Below are 22,356 nucleotides of genomic sequence, written 5' to 3'. Positions count from 1 at the left end.
GATACTCTTTGGTCTCTGTGGGCAGTGCATACACGTGTTACACAGACAAACATGCAAGCAAAATACCCAAACACAAAAAATAAAAATAAATCTCCAAAAATGATTTAAAACAGAAAAAGTTGTGAAAGCCTAGCCCTTTCATGGTGCTTTTGATATGACTGGGCCCACATTGCACACACAAACACGGTGCGCCCGGCCGTCCAGTCAGGCTGGTTGGCGTATCTATCATTCACATGCACACAAACATGGTGCGCGGCCATCCAGTCAGGCCGCTGACGTATCTGTCATTCAAACATTTACCATCTCACACTCCTGCTTTTTGTTTTTTTTTTTTTCCCACTTCAAAACAGGGTCTCACTGTAGGCCAGGCTACAGGTCACTGTGTAGACCAGGTTGGCCTGGTGTGTTTTGTTGCTGTTTGATTGTTCCTTTGGCTCACATAACACAGGCTGGCCTCAAGCTCACAACGCAAGCAAGACTTCTGGTCCCCCGTCCCCATCCCAAGTGGAGTGAGGTTGCAGGCGTGCACCACTTCTGGTCCCCCTCTTTTCTGTGTCCACCCCCCCCCCCCCGTCCCCATCCCGAGTAGAGTGAGGTTGCAGGCGTGCGTGCACCATTACTGGTCCCCCCTTTTCTGTGTCCCCCGTCCCCATCCCCAGTAGAGTGAGGTGAGGTCTCAGGTGTGCACCACTACATCAGCTCATGGTTTGTTTCCTGAAGCAGGGTTTTGCTATGCAGTTTAGACTGGCCTCTAACTCCCTGTAGTCTAGGCTGGTCTCAGCGTCCTTGGTGCTGGGATCACAGGTATAAATAACCACACCAGACAAGGGGTCCATACTTCAAAAAAAAAAAAAGATTAATTTTGTGTGTGTGTACCGTGGCACACATAGTAAGTCAGAGGACAAGTTCTTCCACCATATGAGACCTGGAGATTGAACTCAGGGTTTTGCACTTGGCCGCAGGGGCCTTCACATGTTAAGGCATTTCTCTGGCCCAAGGGTTCCGTACTCTTGAAGTAGGCCTACAGAAATGGGCATGCCAGACCTTGAGAGCAACATCCTATATGTTTGCCTCAAAGGCCTGACAAACTTTTTGTTTCTCTTGTGGTACAAATAAGAAATGGGGAAGAGGGCTGGAGAGATGGCTCAGTGGTTAAGAGCATTGCCTGCTCTTCCAAAGGTCCTGAGTTCAATTCCGGCAACCACATGATGGCTCATAACCATCTGTAATGACGTCTGGTGCCCTCTTCTGGCCTGCAGACATACACACAGACAGAATATTGTATAATAAATAAATGAATGAATAAATAAATAAATAAATAAATATTTTAAAAAAAAGAAACGGGGAGGAGAGTGGATTGCAAAAAGAAGCCTTTATGCGGGACGGAAATATAACTTAGAGCTCAGTGCCAGAGCGCTCACCTAGCATGCACGAATCCTGAGGTGCCGTGGAACAACCCTCTGGACACTGAATATGTATTACTCTCATTGGTTAATGAAGAATCTGATTAACCTATACTATAGCAAGGTGGGGCAAAGTTGGGGGGGCAATCAAACAGGATACCAGGATGAAGAAGGGTGGAGTAGGGAGAGACATCAGCCATCCGCCGAGGAAGCAGGACGTGTAGAAAATGAGTTAAGAAGCCATGAGTCACGTGACACAGATTAGATAAGAAATATCTAATTTAAATGTCAGAGTTAGGTAGTAACAAGCCTGAACTCTCAACTGAGCATTTGTAATTAACATTAAACTTCTGATGACCATTTGAGAGCGGCTGCGCTACAGGAAAGCTCCATCTACGCCAAGGTTCGGTTCCCAGCATCAGAGAACCAAAGCAGCATCCTCTTTCCTAGCTGCACATGAGGTCTGGAGAGAAGGCTCCGTCTTATGAGCGTTGGCTACTCTTGTAGAGGACTTGGGTTTGGCTCTCAGTACCCACCTGGCGGCGCACAACCATCTGTCACTCCAGTTACAGAGGTTCCTATGGACTCCTCAAGTCTCTGCAGGCATCAGGCACACACATGGTTCATGTACATAGTCAGGCAAAACCCCCATACATGTAAAATAAATAAATCTTTAAAAAGACCAAAGTTGTCTATGGCCGAGTATCCCCCTAGTCTGACCTGTCTGGTAGAGGGAGGAGGGTTGCATATCTAAGCAGGGTCATTGTAGGTTCCCCCAATTTTCTCTAAAGTCTCATTACTTGATAGCTGCCTCTCACTATGTCTGAGTCTTACTAGTTTACTAAACTCTGCCTAGCACATTTCCTGACAAGAAGCACGGTGGCTTTCTACCTTGTGGCTCCTACTTGGAGCCTAGTAGTCCTCGGCTGGGGCAGTTTATCAAGTGTGGAGCCAGGTTTTGATTACTATGACTGCGCTGCTATCTGTGCCTCCCGGGTGGAGGCCAGAGATGCTGTCAAAGTTCTCTACTGGGCTGGACAGCCCCTACAGCAAAGGCTTCCCCAGCTCCAGTTAACAGTGCCTGGTAGGCCATGTTTGATCTTAGTCAAGCCTGATGACCTGATTTGGCGCCTGGACTCCACACGGTGGAAGGAGTCGCCATCTGTGCTATATATTAGTAGCAGGGTGCTGGTCCAGTGTGTGTAGTTCCATAGCTATAATCCCCAGCACCCAAATATGAGGTTATAATAATTATTTTCTTTATAGACAGGGACTCAAATAGCCTGGACTGGCTGAAACTTGCTATTTAACTGAGGCTGGACCAAACTCCCGATTTTCCTGCCTCTGCTTCCCAAATGCTGAGATTACAAGTATGTGCCATTACACCCAGCTTGATAATGCTTCAAGTGTGTGCACGCCTCCTTTGGCTGTTATAGAGACTAAATGATCAGTTAATTGGTGTAAAAGTATTAGAATAATGTGGGGCACCCTCAAATGTTTAAATAAAAACAAAACAAACCAGCCTGCCTGCTATTGTAGATACTGTCGTCTATATGTGATCAGCTCTCTCTCTCTCTCTCTCTCTGTCTGCATTATCAGCACCTGGACTTGTCTTTTCTTTTTTTTTCTTTCTTCTTTCTTTTCCCCCAGACAGGGTTTCTCTCTGTAACAGCCCTGGCTGTCCTGGAACTCGCTCTATAGACCAGGTTGGCCTCAAACTCACAGAGATCCGCCTGCCTCTGCCTCCTGAGTGCTGGGATTAAAGGTGTACACCGCCACCACCTGGCTAGCAGGTAGACTTTTCAAAGTTCCGTGCCACACATGGAGGCACATACCTTTAATCCCAGCACTGGAAGATGTATGAGTTCAAGTCCAGCTAGGGCTCCATAGTGAGACCCTGTCTCAAAACAAAACACAAGTTCCTGGCTGAGGAGACATCTGTCTAGTTAGCATTACTATTGCTATGATGAAACACCAGGACCAGCCGGGCGGTGGTGGCGCGCGCCTTTAATCCCAGCACTTGGGAGGCAGAGGCAGGTGGATCTCTGTGAGTTCGAGGCTAGCCTGGTCTACAAGAGCTAGTTCCAGGACAGGCTCCAAAGCCGCAGAGAAACCCTGTCTCGAAAAACCAAAAAAAAAAAAAAAATAAATAAAAAAGAAGAAGCACCATGACCAAAGCAACGTGGGGAGGAGAGGGTTTACTTGGCTCATGCTTCCACAGCACTGTTCCGCACTGAAGAAAGTCAGGACAGGAATTCTAACTGGGCAGGAGCTGGCGCAGAGGCCATGGAGTGGTGTCACTTACTGGTTAGCTCCTCATGGCTTGCTTAGTCTGCTTTCTTATAGAACCCAGGACTACCAACCCAGAGATGGCACCACCCACAATGGGCTTTGCCCTCCTATATCAATAGCCAATCAAGTTAGTCAAGGCTCGCTCCTCTTCAATGACTGTAGTTTGTGTCAAATTGACATACAACGCGCTAGTACAATGGCTGTGAACAAGAGTGTGAGGGCAGAAGTTCAGACCCCAGAACACATGTAAAGCCCGATGTCACATCGTGAATCTGTCATCTTAGTGCACTTACAGCAAAGCCAGATGGGTACCAGGGACAGGAGAGCCCCTGGAGATGTGTGGACCTGTAGTAGTGAGCAAGAGACCCTCCCTCTCAAGAGGAGTAAGGAGAGGACCAACATCTGAGGTTGCCCCCTGACCTCTGCATGGCCCCTTTTTACTGTGGGTTCTGTCTTTACTTCTGTAGTCAGCGTACGGAGTGATGAGGGGCTGGCAAGGCAGCTCAGCGGCTGACGGTGCTTGCCTCCAGCCCGTGAGTTCCATTCCCTGGACCACATGGTGTGGCATTTGGAGAACAGCTTTCCAGCGCTGGTTTTCTCCTCCCACCGTGTGGATCCCCAGAGCCCAACTCAGGTCACCAAGCAAACACCTTCTCCACTGAACCTCTTGCTGACTCTAGATTTTATTTTCATCTTTATATCCAGAGCCTCTTTGCTTATTTCTTTAGTGTAGAAATGTAAAAGTTATTGTCTTTTTTTTCTGTCTGTGTGTATGTCTGAAGGCCGGAAGAGAGCACCAGACCTCATTACAGATGGTTATGAGCCACCATGTGGTTGTTGGGAATTGAACTCAGGACCTTTGGAGGAGCAGGCAATGCTTTTAACCACTGAGCCATCTCTCCAGCAAGTTATTGTCTTATTTTGAAAATAGGGGCAATGAGAGGCAAACCAGCCCTGATATCCTTGAGGGCATGGTATGACTGTCCATTACCAGAACATTCTGTCTCTGACTACAGTGAGAGCCCAAAGAAGCGTAAGCAATCAGGTAATTGTTTAGTGTTCTGAGAGTTAACACGCAGGGACAAGGTTGGCGGAGAGGAACAAGCGTCTTTCTGCCAACTGGATGTGTATAACTGCATAAAGACTAGCGAAGCCATGTGGGCCCTCTCTGCTGATCCCATGGCAGTACCATGTCCTGAAAGTTGGAGAGAAGATGTCCGTGAGGCCCCACATGCGTGGGAGGTAACAGGAAAATACACGGCTTCATGAATTCCTCTTTCCCCTCCAGGAGTCCAGGCCTCTCCGTGTTGTGCTGGGAAATGAAGCCTGTGACGTGGACTCCATGGTGTCTGCTCTCGCCCTGGCCTTTTACCTAACAAAGGTGAGTACCAAGAAACAGTCCCTTAGAGGGAAAAGATTTGGGTTCAAGACCCAGCTCTACCTTTTATTTCTAGTTAGCGTTAGTGCCAGGCAGTGGTGACGCACACCTTTAATCCCAATGCGCAGGTAGAGGTAGGCGGATCTCTGTGAGTTCAAAGCCAGCCCGGTCTACAGAGTGAGTTCCAGGACAGCCAGGACTGTTACACAGAGAAACCCTGTCTCGGAAAAAAAAAAAAAAAACACACACACAGAAAAATTTTAGCATTGGCTAAATTGAAGTTAAGCCTCAACTAGGTGTGATGGCTCAGATGTGTAAGGCCTTGGAAGCGGGAGACAAGAGGATAAGGACTAGCCTATTTCATTTTAAAAAAGGAAAAAGAAAGGACTAGAGACATGGCTGGGAGGAGCAGAGCTCAGTTCTCCAGCACCTGTATGGTCCCAACCATTTATAACTCCAGTTCCAGGGGATCCAGTGCCCTCTTCTGACCTTCACAGGCACCAAGCACACATGTGGTACGCATAGAGCACCCAGGTCAGATACTCAAGCATAAAATAAATCCATAAAAAAGAAAATAAAGTTGGAGAGGGGTTGGGGTAGCTCAGTCAGCAGCGGTCTTGCTGTCTTGCTGTGCAAGCGTGAAGGCCCGAGTTGGATCCCCAGAACCCAAAGGAAAAGGTCGGGCATGGTGGCACTCCCTGCTCATCCCAGCACTGTCCCCAGAACCCACAGGAGAAGGTCGGGCATGGTGGCACTCCCTGCTCATCCCAGCACTGTCCCCAGAACCCACAGGAGAAGGTCGGGCATGGTGGCACTCCCTGCTCATCCCAGCGCTAGGGTGCAGGCAGGAAAATCCCTGGGGCTCAGTGGCCACCACTTAGCCTACCTTTTGAGTTTTGGGCAAGTGAGAGAATTGTCATCCTGTCTGGTGGCAATTCTGGTGCCTTAGGAATGACACCTGAGATTGTCCCCTGGCCTCTATACATGCTTAGGCAGGTACACATACACCCATACCTGTACACAGCACAAGATAAATCAAGATCCCTTGTCGAGTACTGTGTTAGTATCTGAATGTATAAATCTGTTTGGAGGAATGTCTTTCTATTGCTGTGAAGAGCCACTATGACTCCGGGAACTCTTATAAAAGAAAGCATTTAATTGGAGCTGGCTTACAGTTTCAGAGATTTAGTCCATTGTCACCATGGCAGGCAGCATGCAGATGGACATGGTACTGGAGAGGAGCTGAGTTCTACGTCCACATCCGCAGGCAGCAAGAAGAGAGAGTGCCACTGGGCCTGCCTTGGCCCTGAAGCCCCAAAGCCCACCACCAGTGACACACTTCCTTCTGTAAGGCCACACGTAATGCCTCCCGAGTAGTAACACTTCCTTGATGACTCAGCGTTCAAACATGAGTGAATGAGTAATTCTCATTCAAACCACGCCAAGGGGTTTGCAAAACCATAAAATTATATTTAGCTTATTACTGAGTTCCTTATGGATCTCAATGATCTAGTAGTTGTCTTCCCAGATTAGCTTCCTTGCTTTTTTTTTCTTGAGACAGGCTTTTATTTATTCCACATTGACCTTGAACTCACAAGGCAGCTGAATTTGTTTTTTTGTTTGTTTTTGTGACAAGGTTTTTCTGTTACAGCCTGACTGCCCCAACTTGCTTTATAGACCAGGCTGGCCTTGAACTCAGAGATCCACCTGCCTCTGCCAACCGAACACTAGGATTTAAGGCATTCACCACCACCTCCCAGCTAATATGGAATTTTTAATTCTGCCTCTACCTCCTGTGTACACCATACTGTTTATGCAGTGTTGGGAATTCCTAGGCCTCTTGCACACCAGGTAAGTACTATATCAACTGAACTACATCCGTCCAAGTTCAGGTCAATTAAAAACTATTATTTTATGTGTATGGATGTTTTGCCTGCCTGTATGTCTCTGCACTATGTGTATGCCAGGTGCCCCCAGAATCCAGAAGAGGGCATCGGATCCCCTGGAACTGGAGGTATAGATGGTTGTGAACTGCCCTGTGGGTGCTGGGAATGGAATCTGGGTCCTTTTGGAGACCAACCAGTGCTCGTAACCTCTGAGCCATCTCTCCAGCCCCTCAGGTTAACTCTTAAGGGAGGGCTGATAATCTCTTCCCTGTACCATGAAGTCTATACCCAGGTCTTTCCCATAAGTCAACTTGTTGATTTCCGTGCTATTGCTAAGGAGGACAAGAACCATCCTCTCAGAACAGCAGGGTACAGCTCAGTCATAGAATGTGTGCTCCCAATGTCAAGCTCTGGGCTTGATTCTCCAGTTTAAAAGAAAAGTCATCCTTTTATTTTTATAGATTTGGTAATTGGTACAAAGGTGGCAGTTGCTGGGTGGCAGTAGTTCACGCCTTTAACCCCAGCTCTAGACGGCAGAGAAAGGCGGATCTCTGTGAGTTCGAGGCCAGCCTGGTCTACAGAGTGAGTTCCAGGAGGACAGCCAGGGCTACACAGAGAAACCCTGTCTCAAATAAAAATTTTTGTAAACATTTATTTATTTAATAAGTGTGTGGTGGTAAGTTACCCCAGGTCATGTATGCTTTGGACTGTTTTTTACATATGTGTGTTAGTGAGTAAACCCAAAGCCCAATCTTGCTACTTACTCTTCCTTGCTGTTTCCAAAACTTTCTGATGTCCTTTTCAATTCCTTACTAGACGGCTGGGGCAGGAGAGATCTTTATACCAGTGTTAAACATAAACCGTGCTGAGCTTCCTCTACGCGGGGACAATGTCTTCTTCCTCCAGAAGGTTCAGATTCCAGAGTCTGCGCTGGTTTTCAGGGATGAGATCGACCTCCACGCGCTGCACCAGGCTGGCCAGCTCACCCTCATCCTTGTTGACCATCACGTCTTACCCAAGTAAGTGGGCGGAGTGTTGGAGGCGGAGTCAAGTAAGTGGGCGTAGTGGTGGAGGCGGGGTCAAGTAAGTGGGCGTAGTGGTGGAGGCGGAGTCAAGTAAGTGGGCGGAGTGGCGGAGGCGGAGTCAAGTAAGTGGGCGGAGTGGCGGAGGTCGAGTCAAGTTAGTGGGCGGAGTGGTGGGGACGGAGTCAAGTAAGTGGGTGCTCATCCTGCATTTTAGACTCTGGCTGACGCAGAAGGAAGGGGGTTCACCTTCTGGTGTCTCAGAGGCTAATTTTTGTTGTTTTTGTGTGATTTTTTTGTTTGTTTGTTTTGTCCAACATTGACTGGCCTGGAAATCATTGTGTATTCCAGTCTGGCCTCAGAAATCCACCTGCCTCAGAAGCTAACTATAATTAATGGGTCATATCCAATATGAAAAACCTATTAAAATAGTGTCATTTCTCTAGTTATGTGATGTTTATGATATAAAGAAATAAAAATACCTAGTGAGTTCAAACTAATCATTCAAAATACCTTAAATCTGCCTTTAATGTTAGAACCTTTTGCTGTTTTGAAACACAGGAATACTATGTTCTAGTAGATTCTAGAAATATCAGTCAGTCTGTTCAACAAATGTGTACATCTATAATAATTCCACTTCTAACTTAGGACTAGAAAACGCTGCCAGAAAACAACATGAGCATGGAATTTGCTATTCTTAAAAATGCATGGTTTTCCCTTGAGCACACTGTGGTCATAGCAAGGAGCGGTGGGTCCCTGAGGGCATCCGTGAGTTTATTCAGTGAAACCTTTTTCTGAAGTGGATGAAGGTGTGGCTGCTTTCATGAATCTTTCCGTCCGGAAGAGGGCAGTAAGCAAGCAGATCATGGCAGTGGGTGCTGGAGGGAAGTGCTGACTCTCACGCTGAGGATGCCGGGATTTGTTGGACTACACAAGGGCTCATCTCATCGCACTGGCGGGAAACTGAGGGCCTCAGTCCGTCGGGGGGTTGGCCCTTGAGCCTAGTCTACAAAGAGAACTTGGTGTTTGTCCCCTTGGTGGGAAGGTGGCTGAGAGGAATTAATGGAAGCGAAGCCAGGCAGGCATGAAATTGCACACTGAGTTGGGGAACTAGGACTTGTTTTGTGCAGCTGACATTAAATGTGTGGGAGAGGTAAGCCATGAATTTATGTGACCGAGGTGTGCGGGGCGGATCATGGAGGCCGTATAGGGTCTTTTGAGAGTGTAGACTTTACTTTTAGGTAGCAGAAAGCTTGTGGATTATATTATTCCAGATCCTAACAGAATAAAGTTTTTTGTTGTTGTTTTGTTTTTGTTTTTTAGTAAGTGATCATTCAGGAAACGTTTGAAGGTTTAATGAGCCCTGGTGAAGAGCCGAAACAGTCTAGGGGCTCCTGAGGGTGTAGCACAGGGGTGGGAAGGAAGGCATTGGTAAAGCCCTAACCTTTGGTATTTGATTGTCAACAGAAGGTTCTCTACTGAGAATCAGAGTGGACACTCAATTGGAACGGCAACCTAAAGGACAATAACAATATAGACATTCATAGCAGACGCTTCACAGGGTTTGTTAGATGCTGTTTAAATGCCATCTCAGATACCACATTAAAGAGAGTAGAGAAGAGTGAGGTGGGGGTAGAAGTGACCTCTATGCGTTTCCCACACTTTTCTTTGCGGTGGAGACTGGTTCTGGCATCTGGAGTGCTCTTACGTTTCTCTCTCTTCCTGTTTTCTGTTAACCACCGCCCTCCCCAGAAGTGACGCGGCTCTGGAGGAGGCGGTAGCAGAGGTGCTGGACCATCGACCAATTGAGCAGAAATACTGTCCTCCCTGTCATGTTTCAGTTGAGCTGGTGGGGTCCTGTGCTACCCTGGTGGCAGAGAGAATCCTCCAGGGGGCGCCAGAGATCTTGGACAGACAAACTGCCTCCCTACTGCACGGTAAGGAATCAGTTTTGGGTTAGGACCTGATTGGTTCCTTTGCTCCCTTCCCACACAGGGAGCATGAAAGTCTAGCCGCTTGCAGCCTTGCTTGCAACTATGTGCCCTAGAAGCCATCCCTCATCACAGAGGGTGAGGGTTCACTCGCAGTAGTTGGGCATTTTTCTCACTGCCTGGGGATTTGTGTTGGAAGCACAGGGCAGCTGACCTTGGCAGTTCCCTCTGGCATCTCTGTCTAATGGAAGGAGGACTCACCAGCGAAACAGGAAACAGGCTCAGCCGGCAGTCCCACCAGGAAGTGGTTGTATGTCTGAGCAGCTCTCCTCACGTTTTTCCTCTCATTTTTCCACGGGCTGTGTATGTGCTGAGAATAATTAGATTGCCCGAGGCAATCTCTTCCAGTGGTAATAGCCATGGTATCTGTGGTGGAAGACAAAATCCAAACACAGAGGGAAGTAGGCACAAAGCTTCATCTGTAGCCAAGAAGCTATTTGAAATTCATAGCTACTAAGAGAGGGGAATCTGTTCTAATGTGGAGTGACTTTAGGTATTATCAAACACTCTTCGGGGGTTTTGCTTTTGTATTTTTGTCTTTTTAAAGAATTTTTTTTTAAATTTTCACGTGGACGTGTGTTTTGCCTGCATGTATGTCTGTGCACTACATGTATGTCTGGTACCCTCAGACACCAGAAGAGTGTCATTGTTGTGAACTGCCATATGGGTGCTGGGAATTGAACTTGTGTCCTCTGGAAGAGCAGCCAATGTTCTTACATGAGCCATCTGTCTCTCCAGCCCCTATCTGCTTATTTGAGAGAAAGAAAGAACATGCAGTTGGGTGGGTAGGGAGGTGGAAGCAGAGCTGGGGAAGGGAAAAGAATATGAAAATTTTCAAAGAATAAATAAAAAAATGTAAAAAAAATTCTGTGATGGAATTTGGCTTACTGAGGAGCTGGATTCCCCTGAGGTTGTGAATCCACAAGGCCCAGGATGCCCAGGCTTCTTTTTATTTTATTTATTTCCTTTTATATGTTTGTGTGTTTTGTCTGCATATATATCTGCATAATGTACATGCCTGGTGCCTAAGGTGGCCAGAAGAGGGCTTCAGAGCTCCTGAGACTGGAGTGTCCGTTGTCAACTGCCATGTTGGTTCCAGGACTCAAGCCTGGGTCCTCTGTAAGAGGAACCAGTGCTCTTCATGCTGAGTGTCTCTCCAAGCTAAGGCTTCTTGTCCACCTTCCCATGCTCTTCTTTGTGGTTTACTTTGTGAGTTCACACTTAGGACATGGTCAGTCCACGTGTATTGTTTGTTCTCATGGTTTGCCCTGGCTGTACTCTCTAGACTGTGTTCATTGGGTTCGGAATTATGTGTGTGCCAGCAGTTATGAGCGGAGGGCTCATTCACAGGACTCCTGTTCTTCCATGTCCCTTCATAGGCACCATCATTCTGGACTGTGTCAACATGGATGCCAAAGTTGGAAAGGCAACCCCAAAGGACAGCGAATACGTAGAAAAGCTGGAGGCCCTCTTCCCAGATCTTCCCCAGAGAAAGGACATCTTTGATTCTCTGCAAAAGGCAAAGTTTGACGTCTCGGGTATGATGGATTTCCCACCTGAGGAAGTCAGTGGGCAAGCTTTGAACATTGCATCTGGAAAGGTGTCAGGACGTTAAAATGGTTTGCTCTGCAAGGGGCATCCATGGTGCTCATGAACGATCAGTTATCTGCTAGGTCATTCCGTCCTGAGTTTGGAAGAGATGAGAAGAGCTGGGGGTGGAGAGCTGGGGATGGGGAGCTGGGGGTGGTAGCCCACGCTATTCTCCCAGCATTGGCAAAGCCAAGGTGGGAAGACAGAATGTTCAGGGCAGCCTGCACTACTTGATGAGTTGAAGGACAGCGTGGTTCATATAAGGAGACCCTACCGCAAAAAGTGAAAGCTACATAGAAAAACCCTGTCTTGAAAAAAAATAAAATAAAAGGGATTTAAAAACAATCTAAGACTAGCTGAGAAGTGGCAGGTGCACACCTTTAATCCCATCACTTAAGAGACAGAGGCAGGTGGATCTCTGTGAGTTCAAGGTCAGCCTGGTCTACAGAGTAAGTTTCAGGACAGCCAGGGCTACACACAGAAAACTATGTCTCAAAAAATTACAAATAAATAAACGAACAGACAAATAAATAAATAAATTTAGTCCCAAGGCTATATGCATAGCCCAAATGGGACTTGATGGATGTGAAAAGGGAAAAGAAGGAAGTGGGTGGTCAGGAAGGCAGGTGGGCCTGGGGATACTGGGAGGGTAACTATGAGCAACGTATTATATGAAATTCTCAAAGAGTAAAAAGCCGTAGGGTCCCAGTCTAACCTGAGAATGTAGGCCATCAATAACATATATGGGGAGAACTATCAGCAGGAGCCGTGTGACTGGAGAGAGAAGAAAGCAGTTCAGTGTATGTCCAAAGGACAAAGAGAACCAAGAACTCCCATAATCTACCTGTTGGCATAAGAAAGGCAAAAAAAAAAGGAAGCAGAAATGTGACACGTACTTTTAGGAAGTTAAAAGAACACAGAAAGGAAGAAAACCCAGGGCCAAGAACGTAGCCGAAGAGCAGGCCCTGCCCAGCATGCACAAGGGCCCAGGTGTGGCCCCAGCAAAACCGATCAATAGAGAGTGATGGGATGGGAGGGAGCTGGGGAAGAGGTGAAGCCTGTTGTGCTGGTCTGGTTTTTCGTTTGCTTTTTTGAGATGTTGTGTTTGTTTTAATGAGGTGGTCTCACGGTGTAGCCCTAGCTAACCGGAAACTCACGGTATAGACCTGGCTCGTCTCAAACTCGTGATCACCCTGCCTTTTCCTCCATAGCCCTGGGATAACAGTGTGCATACCACACCCAGTAAACTGCCTCTTCTTTGACCCTTCTGCAAAGTGCCTTTACTCTAAAGGTGACCATTCAACTCTTCTGACCTGATTGTTACCATCTTTTAGATTTTTTTATTTGTTAATTTACGGGTGTTTTGCCTGCATTTGTGTCTGTGTACGACGCACATGTCTGATGCCCTCAGAAGATAGACGGGGGCATCAAATCCCCTGGAATTACAGTTACTCAGTTTTGAACTGCCATGTGGGTGCTGGGAATTGAACCCTGGCCCTCTGGAAGAGCACATAGTGCTCTTAACTGCTGAGCCATCTCTCCAGCCTGTGACCTGATTAGTCAAGTGATCCCCTCTATAATTACATCTTCACTTATTGCTTCTGTTCATTGGCCCTAGGGCAAGCTACTTTCCCATTTTCCTCGTCTTCCCCTTTATGGTGTTAGGTGTTAGTCCCTTCTCTGACTCCTAATTTCCTGTCTGTTTTCTAGGACTGACCACTGAGCAGATGCTCAGAAAAGACCAGAAGACCATCTACAGACAAGGCACCAAGGTGGCCATCAGCGCAATCTACATGGATTTGGAGGTAAGAGCCAGCTGCCGGTGTGAACGTGAAGGGAACATCTTTTTTCATCCACAAGACTTTGCCCTTCATTCCTGCCCACTGTGGGCTACCTTGGTACCTCTCCACTTGTCTCAGTGTCCTCTGGGATTCTCTGCAGCCCATCACCCCTCACTGTGCTGCTGTAATAGCCTGGGTACCAGCTTCTCTGCGCCCACCTCAGTTTTGCATCCCTACAAATCATTTTCCATATAATCAGTGGTTTTGTATATATGTATTTTTTAAAAAAAATATTTTAACAGGGCTAGAGAGTTGGTTCAGTGGTTAAAAGCATTATTCACTTGTACAGAGGACCTGAGTTCAGTTCTCAGCACCCACATAGTGGTTTACAGGGATTTGTAACTTTATTTCCGGGGACTCTCGTGCTCTCTTCAGACGTCTATGGGCCCCAGACACACACACACAGTACACTTATATAATGTAGGCAAAACACCACTCATACACATAAAGTAATCTAAAACGTAAATATATATATATATATATATATATATATATATATATATATATACACATATGCCATTAACAGCTGAGCCATTTCTCCAGCCCTTTCAAAATATTTTTAAAATTACATTTATGCCAGGCATGGTGGCACATGCCTTTAGTCTCTGTGCTCTGGAATCTCAGAGGTAGGCAGATCTCTGAGTTTCGAGCCAGGTGGGGCTACAGAGTGAGACTCTCAAAACAAAACAGTATTATTGGCGTTTGTGAGAGTGTGTGTCCTGTAGCACACTTACGAAGGCCAGAGGACAACAAGCAATAGTCAGCTCTTTGCTTCTACTATGTAGATTCCGGGGGTTGAACTTAGATTGGCAGCAAGTGCCTTTACCCACTGAGCCATCTCTTTGGCTGTTCGTGTGGTTTTTCAAGATAGGCCGGCATGGGACTGTGTAGTCTAGACTGGTCTTGAATTCAAAACAAGCTTCCTGCCCCTATGTAGACAGAAACGGCTCGGGCATATTCCTAGCTAACTCTTATATCTTAAATTAACCCATTTCTGTTAATCTGTGTGTCACCATGAGGCTGTGGTTTACCTACGGTAAAGTTTGGCGTCTTTCTCCTTCTATAGCTACATGGCGTCTCGTTGGCTCTGCCTACTGTCTCTATATAGCTCTGTTTGGATTTCCCACCTGACTTTACTCTGTTAAGCCAGTGGCCAAAACAGCTTTATTCATCAACCAATAAGAGCAGCACAAATGCAGAAGGATATTTCACATTATCTCCCCTTTTCTGTCCAATTAAAAAGGAAGGCTTTAACTTTAACATAGTAAAATTACATATATAAAATGGCCCCACGTTGAGCACCATTTGTAAATGGAGACTGCAATTACATTTTGCCTACCACCCAGACCCAAACAATCACACATAAACTGTATTAATTACAACACTGTTGCCGGGTGGTGGTGGCGCACGCCTTTATCCCAGCACTCGGGAGGCAGAGGCAGGCGGATCTTTGTGAGTTTGAGGCCAGCCTGGTCTATAACAGCTAGTTCCATGACAGGCTCCAAAGATACAGAGAAACCCTGTCTCAAAAAAAAAAAATTCCCTTTATGGGCTGGAGAGAGTGGTTAAGAACACCAGATGCTCTTCCAGAATGACCTGGGTTCAATTCCTAGTACCCACATGGCAGCTTACAACTCTCTGCACCTCCAGTTCTAGGGGACCCAACACTCTTGAACATGACATACTTCCAAGCAAAACACTATTGCACAGGAAATAAAAATAAATCATTTAATGCTGTGGGGCAATGATCCTTAATATTAAAAAAAATTAATTACAATACTGTTTGACCAGCAGCTCTGGCATATTCCTAGCTAGCTCTTCTATCTTAAATTAACCTATTTCGGTTAGTCTATATATTGCCATGTGGCGTTAGCTCATTTTCTATGTTCTCTTTCCTTGGTGGCTAGCTGGCATCTGTTTGACTCTGCCTACTATCTCTATATCTCTGTTTGGATTTCCCATCTGGCTTTACTCTGCTAAGCCATTCGCTGAAACAGCTTTATTCATCAACCAATAAAAGCAACACATATACAGAAGGACATCACACATCATCCCTGCTTCTAAGAACTAGGAGTACAGTCTTGAGCTACCATAGCCAACTGTAGAATGATCCTCAATAACTAAGAGTGATCACTGCTCTTATAAAGGACCAAGGTTTAGTCCATGTCAGGCAGTTTATAACTACTTATAATTTCAGTTCTAGAGACTCCTGTGCTCTCTGTCCTCTGTAAGTATCTTCTCTCACATAGACACACTTATATACACATAATTTTTTTATTTTAGAATGTATGTATATATAGCCTGAGAATATATATCTCAGGCTAGGTGTTTTGGCTAGTTTTATGTCAACTTGATACAAGCTAGAATCATTTGGGAGATGGGAACCCCAGCTGACAAAACATCCCCATAAGATCGAGCTGTAGGCAAGACCATATGGTATTTTCTTAATTAGTGGTCAATGTGGGATTGATTGGTCTGTTAGTCCTGGGTTCTATAAGAAAGCAGACTGAACAAACCATGTGGAACAAGCCAGTAAGCAGCAACCCTCCATGGCCTCTGCATCAGCTCCTGCCTCCAGGTTCCTGTCCCATTTTAGTTCCTGTCCTGACTTCCTTCAGCGATGGACTAAGATGTGGAAATATAAGCCAAATAAACCCTTTCTTCCTTGAGCCACTTTTGATCATGTTTCCTTACAGGGATAGTAACCCTAACTGGGACACCAGGTATGGTAGCAAGTGTTTTTAATCCCAGTGCTTGGGAAACAGGCCAACAGGGTTACGAAGTGAGACCTTATCTTAAATAACTAAATAGATAAAATAATAAATGAGATCATATCCAGTCCCTCCTTGATTTATTATTTTTCACTGTGTTTCATTCACAATCTAAAGGTTTCCCTGTGCCTTTATCTGACCTCTGGCCTTTACTCTGGCCTTACCTCATTCCAGCCCTGATGGTTCTGGTCTCCAAGGGCATCAGCATTCATGTGCACATACACATTTGTACTTAAAAATCAAATAAATATTTGAAAACAGTAACAACAACAATCAAGGGCTGGAGAGAGGGCTCAGTACTTAAGAGAACTTGTTTCTTTGTAGAGGACCTGAGTTTGGTTCCCAGCATGCACTTGGAGGCTCACAACCATCTATAATTCCAGTTTCTGGAGCTGGAGAGATGGATCACTGGTTAAGATCACTGACTGCTCTTCCAGTGGACCTGGGTTCAAATCCCAGTACCCACATGGCAGCTCACACCTGTCTGTGACTCCAAGATCTGATGCCCTCACACAGACACACATTCAGGCAAAGCACCAAGGCACATAAATTTAAAAAAAAAATTACAGTTCCATGGAATCAGTTCCATGGAATTCTCTTCTGACCTCTGTGGACACTACCAAGTACACACATAGTACAAGTACATACAACCAGGCTAAACGCATAAATAAATTAAACAAAAAGTACTACAGTTCCTGTTATACAGTAATCTCATAGGTTGGTTGTTTTTCAGTGCTGAGGGCATGCTGGGCAAATGCACTACCACTGAAATTTAATAAACTTTTCACACCCCCATTCATTTATTTCAGGTATGAGGTCCCATGTGGATCGCACACACAGTTTAAGAAACCATGGAATAGGGGCTGCAGCGATGGCTCTGAGCTCATCGGGCTCAGTCGCCAGCTCGGATTCCCAGGACACACAAAAGCTGGGCATGGGCACATGGGCACCGGCAACTCCAGTGTCGCGCAGGGAGGAGACAGAGGCTCACTGGGGCTTACTGGTCAGCAGCCTGGCTCCAGCTTCAGTAAGAGACAGGAATACGGCAAAAGCGATAAAGCAGCATACCTGATGTCCTCCTCTGGTCTCTGCACGCACACATATACACTCGTGTACATGTACATATATCACACACAGACATTAACTGAAAAAAGGCCAAGAATTGAGAAAGGCCCTGATTTGAAATATTATGTATTAGAGAATTTGTATTAGAGAAAACGCTGCATGAAAAATATTTGGGTAGGGGGCTGGAGAGATGGCTTAGAGGTTAAGAGCATTGCCTGCTCTTCCAAAGGTCCTGAGTTCAATTCCCAGCAACCACATGGTGGCTGGCAACCATCCGTAATGGGGTATGGTGCCCTCTTCTGGCCTGCAGGCATACACACAGACAGAATATTGTGTACATAATAAATAAATAAATATTTAAAAAAAAAAAGAAAAATATTTGGGTGATATAGATTAGCAAACAGTGAGCCAAGGATGGTTCACCATCCTGAAGGGAAACCAGGGCAGGATCCTGGAGACAGAACTGGCTTGCTCTTCATGGCTTGCTCTGCCTGCTTCTTATACAACGCAGGCCTTCCTGCCCAGAGTTGGCACCACCCATAGTGAGCTGGGCCCTTCCCATGTCAATCATTAGTGTGAAAATGCCCCACAGGCTTGTCTACAGGCAGGTCTAAGGGAGGCATTTTCTCTTGAGGTTTTCTCTTCCCAGGTGACCCAAACTTGTTTCAAGTTTGCAGAAACTCTACCTAGCACATCTGGCCACCACTCATGCTTTTGTTCTCTGTTATCTTCAGGCTTAATCCTTAAAACAGTTGTTGGTAAATGCTGTCTTCATCTTTCTAGGCCTTTCTGCAGCGGCTGGACCTCCTGGAAGACCTCAGTGCTTTCTGCCATGAGCACAGCTATGATGCCCTGGTTGCCATGACTATCTTTTTCAACACTCACAATGAGCCAGTACGACAATTAGCTGTTTTCTGTCCCCATTCGGCACTTCGAATGACAGTAAGTCTCCTTCCATCAATCAATCTGAGGGTCAGTGACCAGAGTGTGCCTTGAGTTCTATAGCTCTGTGCTGTGAGACCTTGCCTCAGGCTGTATCTATAGAAGGGTGTGTGTTTTATTTTATTTTATTTATTTATTTTTGAGACAGGGTTTTTCTGTGAAACAGTCCTGGCTGTCCTGAAACTCACTCTGTAGATCAGGCTGGCCTCGAACTCACAGAGATCCGCCTGCCTCTGCCTCCCGAGTGCTGGGATTAAAGGCGTGCGCCACCACCGCCTGGCATAATTTTTATTCACTCTTGAGTGTTTGTGTCCATGTGAGCATGTGCACATGTGTGTGCATGGATGCCCATGGAAGCTAGAAGAGGTTTCTAGATCCCGTGGCGCAAGAGTGACATAGCCACCCAACATGGATGCTGGAATCCAGTTGTCCTCATGATTGTGCAAGTGAAGTCTCCAGCCCCAGGCCCAGCTACTCAGAATCTCATAGACGTGGACCCAGGCCCCTTGCATGTTTGTATCCACGTGATCTATAAGGAGTAGCCGTAGTCATACAGTTACTGAGAAAAGCACTCCTAAAGCTGGAGACGACGATTCCTGCTCACGAGGAGTTTAAAGCAAACTCTGGTTACAAGGAAATGTCAACCTGGACTTAAAAATTTGCTCTTAACTTGGCATACTGACCCAGGCCTGTATTCCCAGAATTTAGGGAGAGGCTGAGGATTTAGCTCAGTGATAGAGTACTCACCTAGCCAAAGCACTGGGTTTGATCCCCGATACCACTCAAACAAAAACAACAACAAGCAACCACAACAAAAAAACAAAAACAAAAAAAAGCCGGGTGGTGACGGCACATCCTTTAATCCCAGTCTCAGGAGGAAGAGGCAGGCGGATCTCTGAGTTCGAGGCCAGCCTGGTCTACAGAGTGAGTTCCAGAACAAGCTCCTTAGCTACACAGAGAAACCTTGTCTCCAAAACAAACAAAAAACCTAAGAGAAAATTAATTCTTTCCATTGTCTTGACAATTTATGGACAGAAGGGTGTGGCCCAGGGGTAGGACACTTGTGCGTGCGTGTGCAAGAGAGGGAGGGGGAGAGAGAGAGAGAGAGTAGGGGGCCCCACCCCTGCACACAGTAGGAGGTCTTTTCAGCTGTGAGCCACTCTCCAGAGAAGTGCTCCAGACCAGGGCAGCTCCTTTCCTGACCTTCTTTTCGATTTTCCCTTGGTTACTGGTGTAAAATCACCTAAGACTCTGGGTTGCCTGTGCTGTAAATTTGCTAACAGTCCAGCCAGAAGTTCTGTGCACCCGGCAGAGGAGTGTCTGCCCTTTGCTGCCACGTATCTTTTGTTTCCTCCCCTGGTGTAGGGTAGCTGGCACATGGAGAGGAGTAGGTTTTATACTCAGGTAGACGTGATTTCTGTCTTGGGTTCCTGCCCACTTGCCCTGTGAGCTAAGCCAGAGGACTAGAATCAGTGACTCTAGTAAGTGTCATCACTGCACAGTCTGCCGTGGCCATCACATAAAGTGCGTTCTGAGGCGGAGTCCGTCTTCATGTGACTCTTACCAGCCATGCTAAGGGAAGGTACTCTGGCTATAAGAAAGTATCCTCCCGTCTTCCGGAACCTACCCCTCTCCACCACTCTGATGACAGTAGCTACCCGTGTTCTTTATGCTGGGAGATAGGATCCTTTTTACTGTCTACTCTGCCGTCTCCTCCCTCCCTCCTAGGTAAGACATTCAGAACACCACTTTTGGCAACAGTCCTGAGATCCAGTGTCAGTTTTGCTTCATATAAACTGTGACTTACTCTATGTACGCATCAGTACCATAAGAGAATGTAGTCGCTGTGCCAATATAATGAAGTGTTTGTAAACATCCAGGCTGGCAGCATGTCTGGCCTGTCCCGCACCCTCATTTCATCCTGTTTGTGGGTGCTAGTCCTGTCCTGGCTAAAGAGAAAGCATGGATTTATACATGGAGCCCGCATTATCTTAAACACAGGGATCCTGGGATCTGTTTCAGATTCTGCCATTATCCATATGATTTCACTCAAGAAAACCTCTCAGCCAGGGATGGGAGAGTTGGGAGGTTGGTGGACACCTTTAATCCCAGCACTTGACAGGACAGGCTCTAAAGCTGCAGAGAAACCCTGTCTCGAAAAACCAAAAAAAAAAAAAAAAAATTAAAAAATTAATCCCAGCACTTGGGAGGCAGAGGCAGGTGGATCTCTGTGAGTTCGAGGCCAGCCTGGTCTACAGAGTGAGTTCCAGGACAGCCAGGGCTATATAGAGAAATCCTGGATTCTTGAAACCCTGGATTTGATCCCAGGCACCTCAGTTGGGGGTGTTGGCACACAGGTAACCTCAGCACTGAGAAGGCAGAGGTGGGTGGATCTGTGTGTGTTCCAGGCCAGCCAGGACTACAAAGTGAGACCCTGTATCAGCAAATACACAGGATACTTTTCCCTCTGTCAGGACCCTCATCTCTGCTGTGCCACAGTTAGCATCAGCCCTGTTCTTGTCTCCTGCAGATCTGTGGAGTCCTGGAACAGTCCACCTCCCCAGCCTTGAGGCTGACCCCGATCCCAAGCCTCTTCCCTGACCTCCAGGCCTACCTTCAAGGCAACACCCAGGTCTCTCGCAAGAAACTTCTGCCCGTGCTCCAGGAAGCCCTCTCAGCCTACTTTGACTCAAGGAAGATGCCTCCAGGGCAGCCTGAGGTGGTGGGAATGTCCAGGGAGCAGGCAGACAAGGAACTGGACAGGGCAGCTAACTCCCTGATTTCTGGACTGAGTCAGGATGACGAGGACCCTCCGCTGCCCCCCACGCCCATGAACAGCTTGGTGGATGAGTGCCCTCTGGATCAGGGGCTGCCTAAGCTGTCCGCCGAGGCTGTCTTTGAGAAGTGCAGCCAGATCTCGCTGTCCCAGTCGGCCGGAGTCTCCCCATCAAAGAAATGACTGTTGGGAGGGGTGCGGAGAGTGGAGGAGGTGGCTGCTCACCTCAAGTGCATGTTTGGAGATGTCTGACCATTTCAGCAAGCGTGTCTGTTGCTCCAGGATCTGGTGTACTGTTCTCCTAAAGCTGGGAGGGAAGAAAGCAGCTGCTGTAAGAATGGCTTCCTGCCTGTCCCAGCTGGTCTCTACCAGTCAGACAAGTTTTATTATTTTATTATTTAATCTGCACTGATTTTCTTCTGTTCGAATTTTGATGGGTATGGTGTGATATGACCACTGTCCTAGCAGAACAGGACTGAAGGAATGTAGACCCCATCTCCGTGTCTTCAGAAGGCCCATGGGCAGAGCTAGTATCTGTCATGAAACCAACTACTTGTCTTCATGAATTCTCCGTTTCATTTTTTAAAAGTTCTTCTTGAGACAGGGACCCATATAGCCCAGACTGGCCTTGAATTTTGTATGTGTCTGAGGCGAGCCTTGAACTCCTAATCCTCCTGAGTGGAATTGTAGTCACGTATAACCATACCTGACTAGTCTCTCATCTTTTTTTTGTTGTTGTTTTGTTTTGTTTCTTTGAGACAGGGTTTCTCTGTAGCTTTGGAGCCTGTACTGGAACTCACTGTAGACCAGGCTGGCCTCAAACTCACAGAGATATGTCTGTCTCTGCCTCCTGAGTGCTGGGATTAAAGTCGTGTGCCACCACTGCCAGCCTCGTCTCTCATCTTGCACATGTGGCTGGACTTCCTATTTCTTTGCCTGCTTCTGTCCCAGGGTCACAGGAAGCCTGAGGAGACCCTGAGCATCAGAAGTTCTTGGCTTCATGGAGCACCTAGGAAGGCTGTTAGTACCTTGTAGGCTTTTTTTTTTTTTTTTTTTTTTTTTTTTTTTTTTTTTTTTTGCTAGGAGGGCAGAACTTGATTGGGCCATGGATGTCTCCCACCTCAGTGGCACTGGCAGGTTCTCGTCTGTCTTTTCTGGTGTTGCTCATGTTAAAGAAAGCATGGGTGGGTCTTCTGGTGAGACATTTCACTATTGTGGGTCTCATTTCCCTATCTGTAAATGAGGGTTAGGAGTAGATGTTCCTGGTATCCTGTGACCTGCCCCCTCTTTCTGTCATCCTCTCCCTCCTCTACTTCTTCGTATTTTTCCTCGTCTTCCCTGGGAGTGCTCAGGGTCACTGGATCGTGTGTGTTTATTTGTGATTGTAACAAGGGACGTA

At 46.6% G+C, this 22,356-nt stretch overlaps 1 protein-coding gene across 3 annotated transcripts in view; it reads left to right on the top strand.

The window, feature by feature from the left end:
• Prune1 (prune exopolyphosphatase 1) overlaps nt 1–21,986 on the top strand; it is a 32,703-nt gene extending 10,717 nt beyond the window's left edge. For 2 of the 3 annotated variants that reach the window (XM_038310978.1, XM_038310976.1), the window contains exons 2-8: nt 4,984–5,076; nt 7,776–7,978; nt 9,734–9,918; nt 11,352–11,510; nt 13,273–13,367; nt 18,023–18,181; nt 20,712–21,986. In XM_038310978.1, the coding sequence (XP_038166906.1) occupies nt 5,038–5,076; nt 7,776–7,978; nt 9,734–9,918; nt 11,352–11,510; nt 13,273–13,367; nt 18,023–18,181; nt 20,712–21,140 (1,269 nt within the window). In that variant the 5' untranslated portion in view covers nt 4,984–5,037 and the 3' untranslated portion in view covers nt 21,141–21,986. Of the gene's footprint in view, nt 1–4,983; nt 5,077–7,775; nt 7,979–9,733; nt 9,919–11,351; nt 11,511–13,272; nt 13,368–18,022; nt 18,182–20,711 lie in introns of those variants that run through there. The other variant, XM_038310979.1, reaches the window with a different exon arrangement.
• Nucleotides 21,987–22,356: the final 370 nt, after the last annotated feature.

Source organism: Arvicola amphibius, chromosome 14, assembly GCF_903992535.2.
Source record: "Arvicola amphibius chromosome 14, mArvAmp1.2, whole genome shotgun sequence".
Taxonomy (NCBI): domain Eukaryota; kingdom Metazoa; phylum Chordata; class Mammalia; order Rodentia; family Cricetidae; genus Arvicola; species Arvicola amphibius.
The sequence above is the reverse complement of the archived record's forward strand: the minus strand, read 5'-3'. Positions and strand labels throughout refer to the sequence as shown.